Source organism: Aquarana catesbeiana, linkage group LG01 (genome assembly GCF_042186555.1).
Source record: "Aquarana catesbeiana isolate 2022-GZ linkage group LG01, ASM4218655v1, whole genome shotgun sequence".
Classification (NCBI taxonomy): domain Eukaryota; kingdom Metazoa; phylum Chordata; class Amphibia; order Anura; family Ranidae; genus Aquarana; species Aquarana catesbeiana.
In genome coordinates, this window is record NC_133324.1 from 16,690,452 (window position 1) to 16,704,430 (window position 13,979).

Sequence of the window (13,979 nt, forward strand, 5' to 3'; positions counted from 1 at the left end):
ATATCCACATACGCTTTAAATCATACCCCAGCCCAGTGCCTTTTTCATCACTCTGATATACCAGCTCACCATTAATCCTTCCTCTAATCAATGCAGCCACAATGTGCATTCCCCCGACATTGGGGCTCCCCTCATATACCGACCATGAATGGTTCAAACATATTAACAAATTACCCGAAATGGAAGAATTCATTTTCATTTTCGCCCACACCACTATTCACGCATATGGAATCTCCCTTGACTATTTTTACCACAAGACAGAAAGACACGCTATGGTACTTAGTAATATTTACTCAGAAGTGTAACTGCTGTTGATCTTTTTACCCTGCATAACACTTCATCTTCCTCTGGATTGTTTACTCAGGAGACTCGTTGTGGTATCCAGGCTTTCCACGCATTTGTCTTACCCACAACAACCAATGTTCTTTGATTCCTAATCGGCTGTTTGATAATACTGTAATCTTCCTACTGTTATCCAATAAAAACATTTCTGAAAAAAAAAAAAGAATCACATACTGTATATATATATATATATATATATATGATTCTGCATTACCGGGTAGGGAGCACACACACACGCGTGCATTGGCTGTGTTGCGATTAGACATAGCACAGGCCGATCAATGGGTGGCGGCCCATGAATGACCGCCAACACGTGCTGATTGACGAGGAGGGAGACCAGACGGAGCTCTGTCAATGTAAACCGACACAGAGCTCTGTCCTGTCAGCGGGGATGTGGTGGTTTTTGTTTCCCTGCAAAAAGCACATCCTTTAATAGAAGCACCTTACATTAAACTCAGCTAAGCATGCAGTTAACCCTTTGATCGCCCTCAATAATTAACCCCTTCCCAACCAGTGTCATTAGTACAGTGACGGTGCACATTTTTAGCACTGATCACTATATTAGTGTCACTGGTTCCTACAAAGTGTCAAACGTGTCAGCTAGTGTCAGATTGTCTGCCGCAATATTACAGTCCCGCTATAAGTCGCTGATCGCCGCCATTACAAAACAAATAAATAAAGAAAAATTTCCAGTATATATATCCCATAGTTTGTAGACACTATAATGTTCATGCAAACCAATCAATATACACTTATTGGGATATTTTTTTTTTTTAACAAAAATATGTAGCAGAATACATATTGGCCTAAATTTATGAAGAAATTCAATATTTTTTTTTTTTTTTTCATTGGATATGTTTTATAGCAGAAAGTAAAAAAATATTCTTTTGTTTTCAAAATAGTTTTTTTTTTTTTTTTTTTATATAGCGCAAAAAATTCAAAAACACAGTAGTGATCTAATGCCACCTAAAGAAAGCTCTATTTGTAGCACAAAATGATAAAAACTTAAGTTGTGTACAGGGTTGCATGACTGCACAACTGCCAGTTAAAGTAATGCAGTGCCAAAAAGCAAAAAATGGCCTGGTCATCAAGGGAGGGGGGTAAACCTTCTGGAGGTCAAATGGTTAAACCTCAGCATTAAAGCTAAAAAAAACAAAACAAAAAAAAAATGTTCAATGAACTTTATTTTTAAATATATTTAATATATAATAGGAGAAGATTGGGGTAATTTCTTAAAGTGTTTTTTTTTTTTTTTTATCTGCCCATCTATTAAATCTTCTGCCCTTGTTGTTGTTTTAACTTTGGATAGTAAAACATTTTTTTTTTCTGCCAGTAAATCCCGTATACAGCCAACTTCCTGTTTCCTGTCTGGGAAAAAGCCTAGGATTATGACATCATGGACAGCTCTCTCTCTCACTCTTGTGAGAGTTTGCCAGGAAGGGAGGGGGGGATGAGTCATAAGAGGGCCAATGAGAGCTGCAGAGTTGGAGTTGTGTCCTCTGTGTGTCTGTGTAAATCCAGGAAGTGAACAGGCAGCAGCTTCAGCTGCCCACAGTAAAAATGGCTGCAGCCAGGCTCAGTGGAGGGAGATTTCTGCAGCATATTTGGCAAGTACAGAATCACAGTATATATATATAAAATAATAGATGAAAGTATATATATAAGGGCGCTCTGAATAAAGGCAGAAAATGTCTATATCTAAAAAATGTCTATATAAAAAATTATAGGATGATCCAATGTGTATATATATATATATGTTCTTCAGCACTCAGGGCTGCACTCGCAGAGAGGAGCAATCTCTAGAGGACAAACAAAAGGCGCCTCTAAGTGCAGAATTACAAACTTTAAATATCCCTAAAAAAAGGATTAAAAACGCTTACAGGATCTGCAATAAATGAAGGCATGTCCTATATTCATAAAGCAGGTGGTCCGGCATAAGAGGGGTCCCCAGTGTGTTTAAGAAATCCCAGGGATGTCCGTGTATAGCAGCGGAAGATCCCAGGGTAGCCTGCAGATGGACGTCCTACGGCTCTGGAGACAACAATGGAACAAATCACGCTGTCCGGATCAGTGAGGAACAGAAGATCCCGGAAGTGACATCAGCAGAGGGGGCAACAATCAGCGTGGACCACAAGCCAGAATGGGACGCGTTACGGAACTTCAGTTCCTTCATCAAGCCAATGACTACACGTTTGCCCAGGTATGGCTACTTATAATCTGTGGGCGGGGCTATGGGCGGGAGTGGAAAGAGGAAATAATACAAACGTTCTCACAGGATGTATGAACATTTAAACAAAATAGGATAAAGTTAAATACAAAGATGTGTCCTTTACCAAAGAAAAATGAAAACAAATATAACGAAGGGAAAAAGCAAATAAATAAATAAATACTTAAAAAGTAGATAATAAGACTAGACTGTCAGTGAAACCAGCACATAGATATGGAGTGGAACACTGCAGCGAGGTTACACACTCACTAATGGCAAAGTCTGTGTCATTAGGAGGAAAGAAGGGACTTATTTCTACAAAGCACTAAAATGGGTATTAGAAATGAATTATTAAAAAAATAGTGCTAAAAATAGTACATCAAATTGAGAAAAATCAGATGTCAATATAATAAAGACATAGTATACACATACATATGCATGAATACATATGCAAAAAAGGGTACAAATAGATCATATGCAAAGTGGTTGGAGGGAAGCTTCAGAATATTTTTATTACCAATGATGTGAGCAGACTGCCGATTGGCAGCACTGATTGGCAGCACTGATTGGCACTGATGGGCAGCACTGATTGGCACTGATTGCGGCACTGACAGAGGAGATCGTGAGATGAGAGCCGCTCAGTGCGCCAAGCTGTCAGCTAATATAACTGCGCGCAGGGAGAAGATCAGCTGTCACAACTCCGCGGTGATGTCGGGGTGTGGGCGGGACCGAGCAGCTATTAAACACCAGCCAATGACTGGGCTGCTTAAGAAAGGGGGTTGGAGCCACATACACGTAGCGGCCTGCCCAGACCCCATCCCATTGGCTGGTGTTTGTTGTCCTTTCGGTCCCGCCCACCCCCCCCACATCACCGCTGAGTTGTGACAGCTGGTCTCTTTCTCTCTCTCTCTCTCTCTGCAAGCAGTTACTTTAGCTCAGGGATATGCAATTAGCGGACCTCCAGCTGTTGCAGAACTACAAGTTCCATGAGGCATAGCAAGACTCTGACAGCCACAAGCATGACACCCAGAGGCAGAGGCATGATGGGACTTGTAGTTTTGCAACAGCTGGAGGTCCGCTAATTGCAAATCCCTGCTTTAGCTGATAGTTTTACACACTGAGCGGCTCTCGCCTCACAATCTGCTCAATGTTTCACTGGCTACACAATGCCCGGATGTAACATTTCAGAGCAGATCTCGGGCGACAGCTCCAGGCGATTAGGGTGTGCCCAGGCAGGCCCGGCACACCCCGCGCACACGCCTATGATTGAACACTACAGACCAATGCCCTGTACACACGATCGGACATTGAACGGACATTCCGACCACAAAATCCGTCTGATTTTTCCCAACGGATTTTGGGCCAAACTTGTCTTGCATACACACGGTCGCACAAAGTTGTCGGAAAATCCGATCGTTCTGAACGCGGTGACGTAAAACACGTACGTTTGGGACTATAAACGGGGCAGTAGCCAATAGCTTTCGTCTCTTAATTTATTCTGAGCATGCGTGGCACTTTGTGCGTCGGATTTGTGTACACACCATCGGAATTTAACCGATCGGATTTTGTTGTCGGAAAATTTTATATCCTGCTCACGGTCGGAATTTCCGGCAACACAATCCGATCGCACTTTTTCCGTCGGAAAATCCGACCGTGTGTACAGGGCATAAGACTGGGATGCCATTAAAGTTCATGTGCGTGTAAAAGCAGGTGTCTCGATACTTTTGGCAATATAGTGTGTATACGGTATATATATATATATATATATGTGTGTGTACATCCCATAATATAACAATACATAAATCTTGTTAGTTGCATATTTGGGGCAGTTTCCAACAATACACACTTTCCACAGGGATGGATAATGACACGGCTAGAGAAAAGTTTTTTTATAGGGGAAAAATAAAAAAGAGAAAATGAAAATTCTAATCCCAGAATCTTTGGATCCTCAGACACGGCACAGATTTGGCCGTCTCTATTCATTCATTCATTGTAGGTCTAAAACCATCTTCAGAGGCTTTCCACGTCATGCCCTGAGAGACGTTTCATCTCCTGTCACAAGGACCAGCCACATGTTTCATCTCTCGGTTTATTTGATCGTCCTGGCAGTGAAGATGTCACTCCTTCGCCGTGTCGGCTTCATAGGAACACACAAGGCTGAGTTGAGACAAAGGTGGAAAAAAAAAACCTTCAATAAAAGGTGTCAGACATTTGCTCAGAGTTGGTTTGAAGGCTGTCAGACTTTGATACGTGAGGGCCATTTGCAGATGAAGATTTCACACGTAGCAATCGTTGGTGGGGGGGGGACAAAATTGAAAAAGGGACCTTGAGCACAAACAATATTTTGGAGGCCTCCATTTAATTACTGGCCAAGTATAAAAACATAAAAGTGTATATAAACCCTAAGATACCAAAATTGTTGTAATTATGGAGGGCATATGGATATTGGCAACACATCAAGAACTATATAAAAAAAAAAACATAAGGTTTCATGTACAAATATTAAAAACACTCATGCCACCATATTTAATACGGGGCTCACAAATCTTTACCATTTAACAAGCCACGTGTGATCTCAAAGCGTTTCGACTGAGAGAACATCTTCTTCAGAAGAACAAAATCAGAACAATGGAATTCGTTTTTTTAAAGCCAAGGATGTACATGGTCTACTGGAACAGTTATCATCAGTCAGTATCAATCAATTGGCCGCAAGATGGTGGATGTACATGCTGGACTACTCTATATGACATATAACTGACTTGGTATCCAGACGATCCTGAACCCTATATGGGGGGGGGGGGGGCAGTGAATGGTCTTCAGGTATCTATAAATTGGGTAGCCATCCCTATGGAGATTGGATTGACATTTGGTGGGGCGCAGTTCTTATGGCGTCCCTTGTGTGAGGATTTGGTGCCCTTTGGAAATGATGATTCAATTCAATCTTGTTCCAGAAGACCATATACAGTATATCCTTGGGTTTTAAAAGACCGAATTCCATTGTACTGATTTTGTTCACATGTTCTCCTGAAGAAGAGGTTCTATCAATCGAAACAGGCGCAGTTCTTATGGCGTCCCATGTGTGAGGATTTGGTGCCCTTTGGAAATGATTCAATTCCAACTTGTTCCAGAAGACCATATACAGTATATCCTTGGGTTTTAAAAGACCGGGTTCCATTGTACTGATTTTGTTCACATGTGCACCTGAAGAAGAGGTTCTATCAATCGAAACGGGTTGAGCTCACATGTGAATTTTTGAATGGAAAAGATTTGTGAACCGTGTATTGGATAAGGTGTCATGAGTGTTTTTAATAATTATACAGTAAACCTCATGTTTTTATATAGTTTTCTATGTGGTGACAATATACACTGCATTACCAAAAGTATTGATGATGTGATCATGCAATAAAAAATCAGTTTGGACGCTAACTTGTCGAACCGTGGTGTGCTGGCAAATACCTTCATTGTGAATTTTTTAAACCACTTTTCAGCTGGTCATTGCTGCAGCACCCAAATCCTTTAGAGCTTTATCCAGGAACGTGTGTGATGGGAATATGGAGTATTACCAAAAGTATTGGGACACCTGCCGTTAGACGCACATGAACTTTAATGGCATCCCAGTCTTAGTCCGTAGGGTTCAATATTGAGTTGGCCCACCCCTTGCAAATATAACTGCGTCAACTCTTCTGGGAAGGCTGTCCACAAGGATTAGGAGTGTGTCTATGGGAATGTTTGACCATTCTTCCAGAAGCGCATTTGTGAGGTCAGGCACTGATGTGGACGAGATAGGTAGCAGGTCTCTCCTCTCACTCCACAATTCTTTAAATTAGTCAAAAACTGAAAAGGCATTCTTCATGGGGCCGTCTCCTTCCTCTAACCTCCTGTATAGGGATGTTTCCTGGAAATACCTCTACATATTGGGGTCGCAGTAGGGTCCATTGTTGGCTAGGTCAGGATGGGTGTGAAAGTTCCCCAGTGAGTGCTGGTTTGGCCAGGCAAGGTTGCCTTGTAGGTGTTCCCTACAGGAACAGTGCTGGGATCCTGAAGGCCCCATGTTCAATGCTTTCAGCTGGATCAAGGGGATCTCCGGGGGCAATGTAGGAACAGGCTAAAGAACAGTAGCACTTTTTCAATGCATGAGAGGTAGATAGATTATCAGGATCATGACACCAATCTTGGATACATTCCATGGTAAAAAAAAAAAAAATGCCAGAAATTCAGTGTACTCTTCCTAACAAACTTTATCAGCTACATAGTAATTGACACAGTATACAAAATGCTAACGTGTTTTGGCTAATACAGCATTCCTCATAGTTTGATGAAACGTGTTAGTGTTGTGCATACTGTGTCAATTCATACGTAGCCAATAAAGTTCAACAAGAAGAGCACACCAAGTTGCCAGCATTTTTTACCATGGATTGACAGTGTTGGGGATGGAACATCCCAGCCTGGTCACCAGTCTCTAGCATTTAATCGTGGATTCAGCAGTTGAGCTGGGGTGAGATCTGTGCTTCTAATCTTGATTACATTGACTTATATTATGCTATGGTATCAGGATAGTTGAGCAGATATAAGTCTGATGGGAAAGTTCAAGGGGGGGGGCGGCACCATGCCAACTTTTTCCACAGGTCATCATATGTCAATATATGTGAAGAAAGTCCAATCTTTGACAGTCACAAGGTTCAGAAGAGTAGGCATGACTAACGGTATTTATAGAGCCGAGACAACATTCTCTGCCTCTGGGCCCTCCTGCCTTGGATATGGAGGGCAAGAAAGACTAGAATAGTGATGAGGACGGAGGACAGTCGACTGCAGAGGATGATCCAGGCCGAGGTGGGAACATCCACACCACTGTTGTTGCAGGAGCAGGTAAACTGTTCTTCCAACGATGGCTCCTTGTCCATGGTGAACGCATTCTCCACATCTGGAATGAGAGATGACAATTTTGAAATATACATACAAGTCCACCATCGTTTTGTCCACCCTATCACAACCTTTTACTGATGCCACCATGAGTCAGTAGGCCTAAAATGGTGACATACAGCTATAATGCTAAGAGATAAAGATGTATACAATGCAGTGATGCATTATCTGTGGCCCATAACTCAGTGCCTAATGACATCTCTGACCCAGACCCAACCAGAGGTTATCCTCTGATGGTTTTCACCTGTGCCGAAATTTCTTCAAAATTAGCACCAAAATCTAAAAAAAAAAATGCATGGCTTGGTTACAAAACAAGGTTTTCAGGGTTCTCTTCAGTTACAGTGATACATCGGCCATGGCATTTCCTTTCATGTTAGATGTGACTGGGTGGAGCCTAATTGCTATCTGGGGTGATCTTACCACACTTCTTATACAGCCAGAACCAGTGGTGGCTTACTGGAAGATGAATGGGAAAATTAGAGCAAGAGTTACAGGGAAAATTAGTGTTGGGGTTACAAGACGTATTTGTGTTAAGGTTACACTGAGGGTTCATGTTAGTGTTACAGGGAGGATTAAGGTTATGGGGGGTTAGTATAAGATTTTCAAGTGTTAGGGTTACAGGGAGGATTAGTGTGAGGGTTACAATGAGGGTTTGCGTTAGGCAGGTTAGTGTAAGAATTGGGGTATTACGGGGCATTAGTGTGAGGGTTACAGAGAGGATTAGTGTTAGGATTCAAGGTAGGGTTAATGTAAGAGTTAGGGTATTACGGGGGGGTTAAAGTCAGGGTTACAGGGAGGATTAGTGTTAGGATCAAAGGTAGGGTTGGTGTAAGAGTTGGGGTTTCACAGGGGGGTTAGTGCGAGGGTTAAAGAGGATTAGTGTTAGGATTAAAGGTAGGGTTAATGTAATAGTTAGGGTATTACGGGGGGTTAAAGTCAGGGTTACAGGGAGGATTAGTGTTAGGATCAAAGGTAGGGTTGGTGTAAGAGTTGGGGTATCACAGGGGGGTTAGTGTGAGGGTTAAAGAGGATTAGTGTTAGGATTAAAGGTAAGGTTAGTGTACGTGTTAGGGTATCACAGAGGGTTAATGTCAGGATTACAGGGAGGATTAGTGTTAGGATTGAAGGTAGGGTTAGTACGAGAGTTAGGGTATCACAGAGGGTTAATGTCAGGATTACATGGAGGATTAGTGTTAGGATTGAAGGTAGGGTTAGTGCGAGAGTTAGGGTATCACAGAGGGTTAATGTCAGGATTACATGGAGGATTAGTGTTAGGATTAAATGTAGGGTTAGTGTAAGAGTTAAGGTATCAAGGGATTAGTGTTAGGATTAAAGGGAGGGTTAGCGTGTAGGTCACTAAGCGTTCATGTTAGTATTAAAGTGAAGATTAGGTTTACAGGGAAGTTAGTGTAAGAGTTTTGAGTGTTAGTGTTAAGGTTATAGAGTGGATTAGTGTTAGGGTTACAGGGAGGGTTAGTGTTACAGGGGGTTAGTGTAGGAGTTACAGGAAGGGTCAGAATTAGGGTAACACGTGTGGGGGGTGGGGGATTAGCGTGATGGTTGCAGCAAGGATTAATGTTAGGAATAGATTACAGGTAAAGTCAGTGTGAGGGTTACAGAGTGGATTAGTGTTACAGGGAGGGTTAGAGTCAGGGTTACAGGGAAACTTTGTGATTAACGTTAAAGGGAAGGTCAGTGTTAGAAATACAGGAAGGATTGGTGTTAAGATCACAGAGAGGGTTCTTGTTAGTGTTACAAGGAGGATTTCTGTTACGGGGGGTTAGTGAAAAAGTTACAGGGAAGGTTAGTGTTAAGGTCAAAAGGGGGAAATAGTGTTAAGGTTACACTGAGGGTTTATGTTAGTGTTACAGGGAGGATTAGGGTTACAGGAGGTTAGTGGAAGAGTTTCAAGTGGGCAGGAAGGGGGTGAAAGTGTCCAATATTGAAGTGGTTAAAATGAATTGGTCCAAGGATGGAGCCCTGGGGTACCCCATTTACAAATCTAGACCATTCATAAAATATACCGTTAATCACCACACCCCTGGGACATGCTCCTGCAACCAGTTTTCTATCTAGGTATATACTGTACCATGTCATCAATGCCAATAGACCTTCATTTTTAAATTAATCGTTTGTGGGGTACTGTATCACATGCCTTAGCGAAATCCATAACACTCTGTCTGCAGGCTTTCCTCTATGTATATTATGGATCACCTCTTCATAGAATGTTAAATAGTTGGTCTGGCAAGAACAGTCAGTCCATGTTAGCGACTGCTAATAATACTATTTTCATCAGCAATTTTTGATGAGCTCTTTTATCATGCCTTCCAATAGTTTACATACTATTGATGTTAGGCTGACTGGTCTTTAGTCTTTCATATCTCTGCCCTTACAAATATTGGTATCACATTTGCTTTTTTGCCAATCAGCTGTTACTATTCCCATCAGTAAGCTCTCCTTAAAAATTAGGGAAAATGAACTGCTATAACCTGGCTACGTTCTTTGAGAACTCTTGGGTGTAAGCCATCCGCTCCTGGTGATTTACTCACGTTAGGGTTTTCTAGTCTTTTTTGAACACTGGTTTCTGTTAGCCACAAAGGTACATTCAATACAAGGTTATTAACACTATGGGCCTGTTTATTATACCCCTTTTTTTCCTTCAGAAGAACTTATTAATACAGTTGCCTTCTCCTTGTCACTAACCTCCCCTGATCATCCTTTATGGGGACAATATGTTCTTACCTTGCCTTTTTACTATTAATATATTTGAAAAACAAATGGGCTATAGGGATCGTTAATGTTATGGTTACAGAGAGGGTTATTGTGAGAGATACAGGGGGTGTCAGTATGAGAACTGCAAGGGTTGGGGGGATAATGTTAAAGATACTTAGGGTAAGTTATGACTCTTTCTGCTGGGAGACTTGATTTGCTGAAACTGAAAAGGAATATATGACAAATATACACAATATTGTCAAAAGTATTGTGAAGCCTGTCTTTATTATTATTATACACGAGTTTTATAGCGCCAACAGTTTACGCAGCACTTTACAATGTAGGGGGGGGGGACAGCACAATTACAGTACAGTCCAATACAGAAGGGACAGGATGGCCCTGCTCGTAGAGCTTACATTCGAAAGGGAGGGGGTGTTGGTACAAAAGGTAATAGATGCGCAGAATGATTTGATGGGGGTGGCTCTGGGACAGTTGTTAGATGGGTGTGGGATAGGCTTCCATGAATAAGTGAGTTTTCAGGAATCTCCTAAAGGTGGACAGGTTAGGAGCTGATCGGATATACCGGGGCAGGGAGTTCCAGAGGATGGGAGAGGCTCTGGAGAAGTCCTTAAGGCAAGCATGGGAGGAGGTAACAAGTGAGCTAGAGAGCAGGAGGTCCTGGGAGGAGCAGAGGGGACAATTTGTGTGATATCTGCAGATGAGGTTGGTGATGTAGCTGGGGGTGATGTTGTGGATGGTCTTGTATGTTGTGGTTAGCATTTTGAATTTTATACGGTGGGGGAGGGGAAGCCAGTGAAGAGATTGGCAGAGAGGGGCAGCAGTCACGGATCTGTTAGTGAGGCGTATTAGTCTAGTAGCAGAATTCATAACAGACTGAAGGGGGGATAGCCTGCATAAGGGTAGACCATTAAGGAAAGAGTTGCAGTAGTCAAGGTGGGAAATAATCAAGGAGTGAATAAGTTGCTTTGTGGTGTCATTAGTCAGGAAGGGTCGAATTCTGGAGATGTTGCAGAGGTTAAGGTGGCAGGATTTACCCAGCGATTGGATGTGGGGGCTGAAGGAGAGTCAAGGATTACACGTAGCACCCTGGCATGTGTGGAGGGACTAATGGTTGTGCTGTTGATCTTAATGGTAAAGTCATGGGGGGACTGGGAAGGAGGAAATATAACAAGGGTTGAGGAGTGGAGAGATAGATCTGGGTGTCATTGGCGTAGAGGTGGTATTGGAAGCCATAGGAGGTTATCAACTGGCCCAGGGAAGAGGTTTAGAGTGAGAAAAGGAGAGGCCCAAGGACGGAGCCTTGGGGTACCCCAACAGAGAGAGGAAGAGGAGCGGAGGAGATGGAGTTGTAAGTGACACTGAAAGTGTGCTGAGATAGGTAGGAGGAAAACCAGGATAAAGCAGAATCACAGAGGCCAAGGGAGTGTAGTTTGCTGAGGAGGAGAGAGTGGTCAACTGTGTTGAAGGCAGCAGAGAGGTCTAAGGGTATAAGTATGGGGTAATTGGCATTGGTTTTAGCAATTAGTAGGATGGAAGCCGGACTGTAGGGGGTCGAGAAGGTTGTTGTCTGTGAGGTAGCGACTCATTCGGTCATGGACAAGGCGTTCGATGAGCTTGGAGGCAAATGGGAGCAGGGAGATGGGTCTTAAGTTATTCAAACAGGTGGGGTCTAGAGAGGGTTTTTTAAATATGGGGGTAACCAGTGCATGTTTGAGCGGGGAAGGAAAGGTGCCGGAGGAGAGGGAGAGGTTGAAGATGTAGGTTAGGGAGTTTAGGACAGAGTGGGAAGGTGGTTGCAGTAATTGTGAGGGGACAGGTGGTGAGGTGGGCCATGGAGAGGAGTTTAGCAACTTCATCAATGGTAACTGGGCAGATGGAGGAGAGTATTGAGTGTGGTGTTGGACCTGATGTGTTAGGTAGGGAAGGAAGTTGAATGCTGGATATCTCCTTGCAAATTGTGTCGATTTTGCTTTTGAAATGGTTGGCAATCTGTTGAGCGGTAAGCAAGTTGGTGGGTGGGGGCAGTAAGGAATTAAGGGTAGAAAAAAGTTGACGAGGTTTGGATGAGAGGGTTTTGATGAGTGTTGTAGTAGGTTTGTTTAGCAGTGTGGAGGCAGGAGTTGTATTTGAGAAAAGCAGATTTGTAGAGGGTAAAGTCTTGCAGGGACTTAGATTTACACCATGCTTGCTCAAGAGCACGGCTGTATCTCTTGAGACTTCTGGTGTCGCCTGTTTGCCAGGGTTGTGGCAGATGTGGCCTAGTTCTGCGTGTAGAAAGAGAAGCAAGTACATCTAGGGAGGATGACAGCGTGTTGTCGTAGATGGAAGTGGTTAGGTCTGGGCAGGACAGGGGTGCAATTTTGTCATAAAGGCCATCAGTAGCAGAATGAAGAAGGGAAGGGTTGATGTTGCGAAAGTTTCTGCAGGTAGTGGTTTGTGGGTTGGCAGCATGGGATGTAGGAGACAAGGGGAGTGTAAGACGGATAGGGTTGTGATCAGAGAGAGGAAAGGGGGTGTTACAGAGGTTGCAGGGAGTGCAGCGATGGGAGAATACAAGGTCGATAGTATTGCCATTGGAGTGAGTGGTGGTTTGTGTCCATTATGTTAGGTTTAAAGAGGAGGTTAGGTTGAGTAGTTGAGAAGTGGTTGCTGTATTAACATTGATTGGAATGTTAAAGTCACCTAGGATGATGGCAGGTACTTCAGAGGAGAGAAAGTAGGGTAGCCATGCAGAGAAGTTATCCAGAAAATGTGACACTGGTCCGGGAGGCCGATAAATGGCTGCGACCCTCAGACCTGGAGAGAAAAGACGAATGCAGTGCACTTCAAAAGAGCAGAGGGAAAGAGAGGGAGGTGTGGGAAGAACCTGGAAGGTGCATTATGGGGAGAGAAGTCCAACACCACCTCCTTTTCATCCACTGGGTCTGGTGTAGTGAGTCCAGAGGAGGCCACTGTGGGACAGGGCAGCTGGAGAGGTAGTGTCGAATTCCTGGAGCCAGGTTTCGGTTATAGCAAATAGATCAAGGGATTTGGAGAGGAAAAGGTCATTGACAGCAGCTAGTTTGTTGAAGACCGAGCGGGCATTCCAGAGGGCACATGAAAGAGGGGGGCTGACTTGTGGAATCAGAGGAATTGGGATGAGAAGGTGAGAGTTACGACTACGGTTGGAGGAGGTAGATGGCCAATTTTGGGAGTGGGAATTGGGTGTGGGAGGGCCGGGGTTTGGTGCGATGTCCTCAGACATTAGGAGTAGTAGGAGGGGGAGGGTGGTAAGGCGGGAGTAGGATTTATAGGAGGGCAGTGGAGTGGAAGTGGCGATACTGCGTGGGCTTAGAATGAGCAGGAGGTGATAAGTGCAGTAATACTGAGTGGGCAGAAGAGAGGGAGATATGTACAGGTTGGGGGGTTGGAGGGGGAGGGGGGGGTAAAGACATGAGAGTTTGAGGAGAGAGAACCTTATAGCAAAGATTAGTGTGAGCATGTTGGAGGGTAGGGAGATGGGAAAGTTAGAGAACGAAGGGGAACTTAATGTAAAATAGGTGTGGAACACTAATGTCTGTACTTGCTTTCTTGTAGCAGTGCCTTAGTCAAAGTGCCCGTGTACAATCAGGGGCCAAACACTTGTCACAACTGGCCTGGACAAAGTGCAATGCAAGAGGGGGCAACAGGATAAGGTTAAATGCTTCATCTTGTCCAAGGCAGCATAATACAAAATAAGTGACACTTTCAAAAATAAACAAACATGCAAGTATAGACAGCATAGTGTACTATACTAGTG

The 13,979-nt window shown here is 43.4% G+C and overlaps 1 protein-coding gene across 2 annotated transcripts in view; it reads right to left on the reverse strand.

Moving 5' to 3' along the window:
* Nucleotides 1–1,635: 1,635 nt before the first annotated feature.
* The window catches only part of LOC141130126 (uncharacterized), a 45,889-nt gene continuing 33,545 nt past the window's right edge, over nt 1,636–13,979 (reverse strand). For both annotated transcript variants that reach the window (XM_073618082.1, XM_073618089.1), the window contains exon 3: nt 1,636–7,469. In XM_073618082.1, coding sequence (XP_073474183.1) covers nt 7,246–7,469 — 224 coding nt within the window. In that variant the 3' untranslated portion in view covers nt 1,636–7,245. The remainder of the gene's footprint in view (nt 7,470–13,979) is intronic.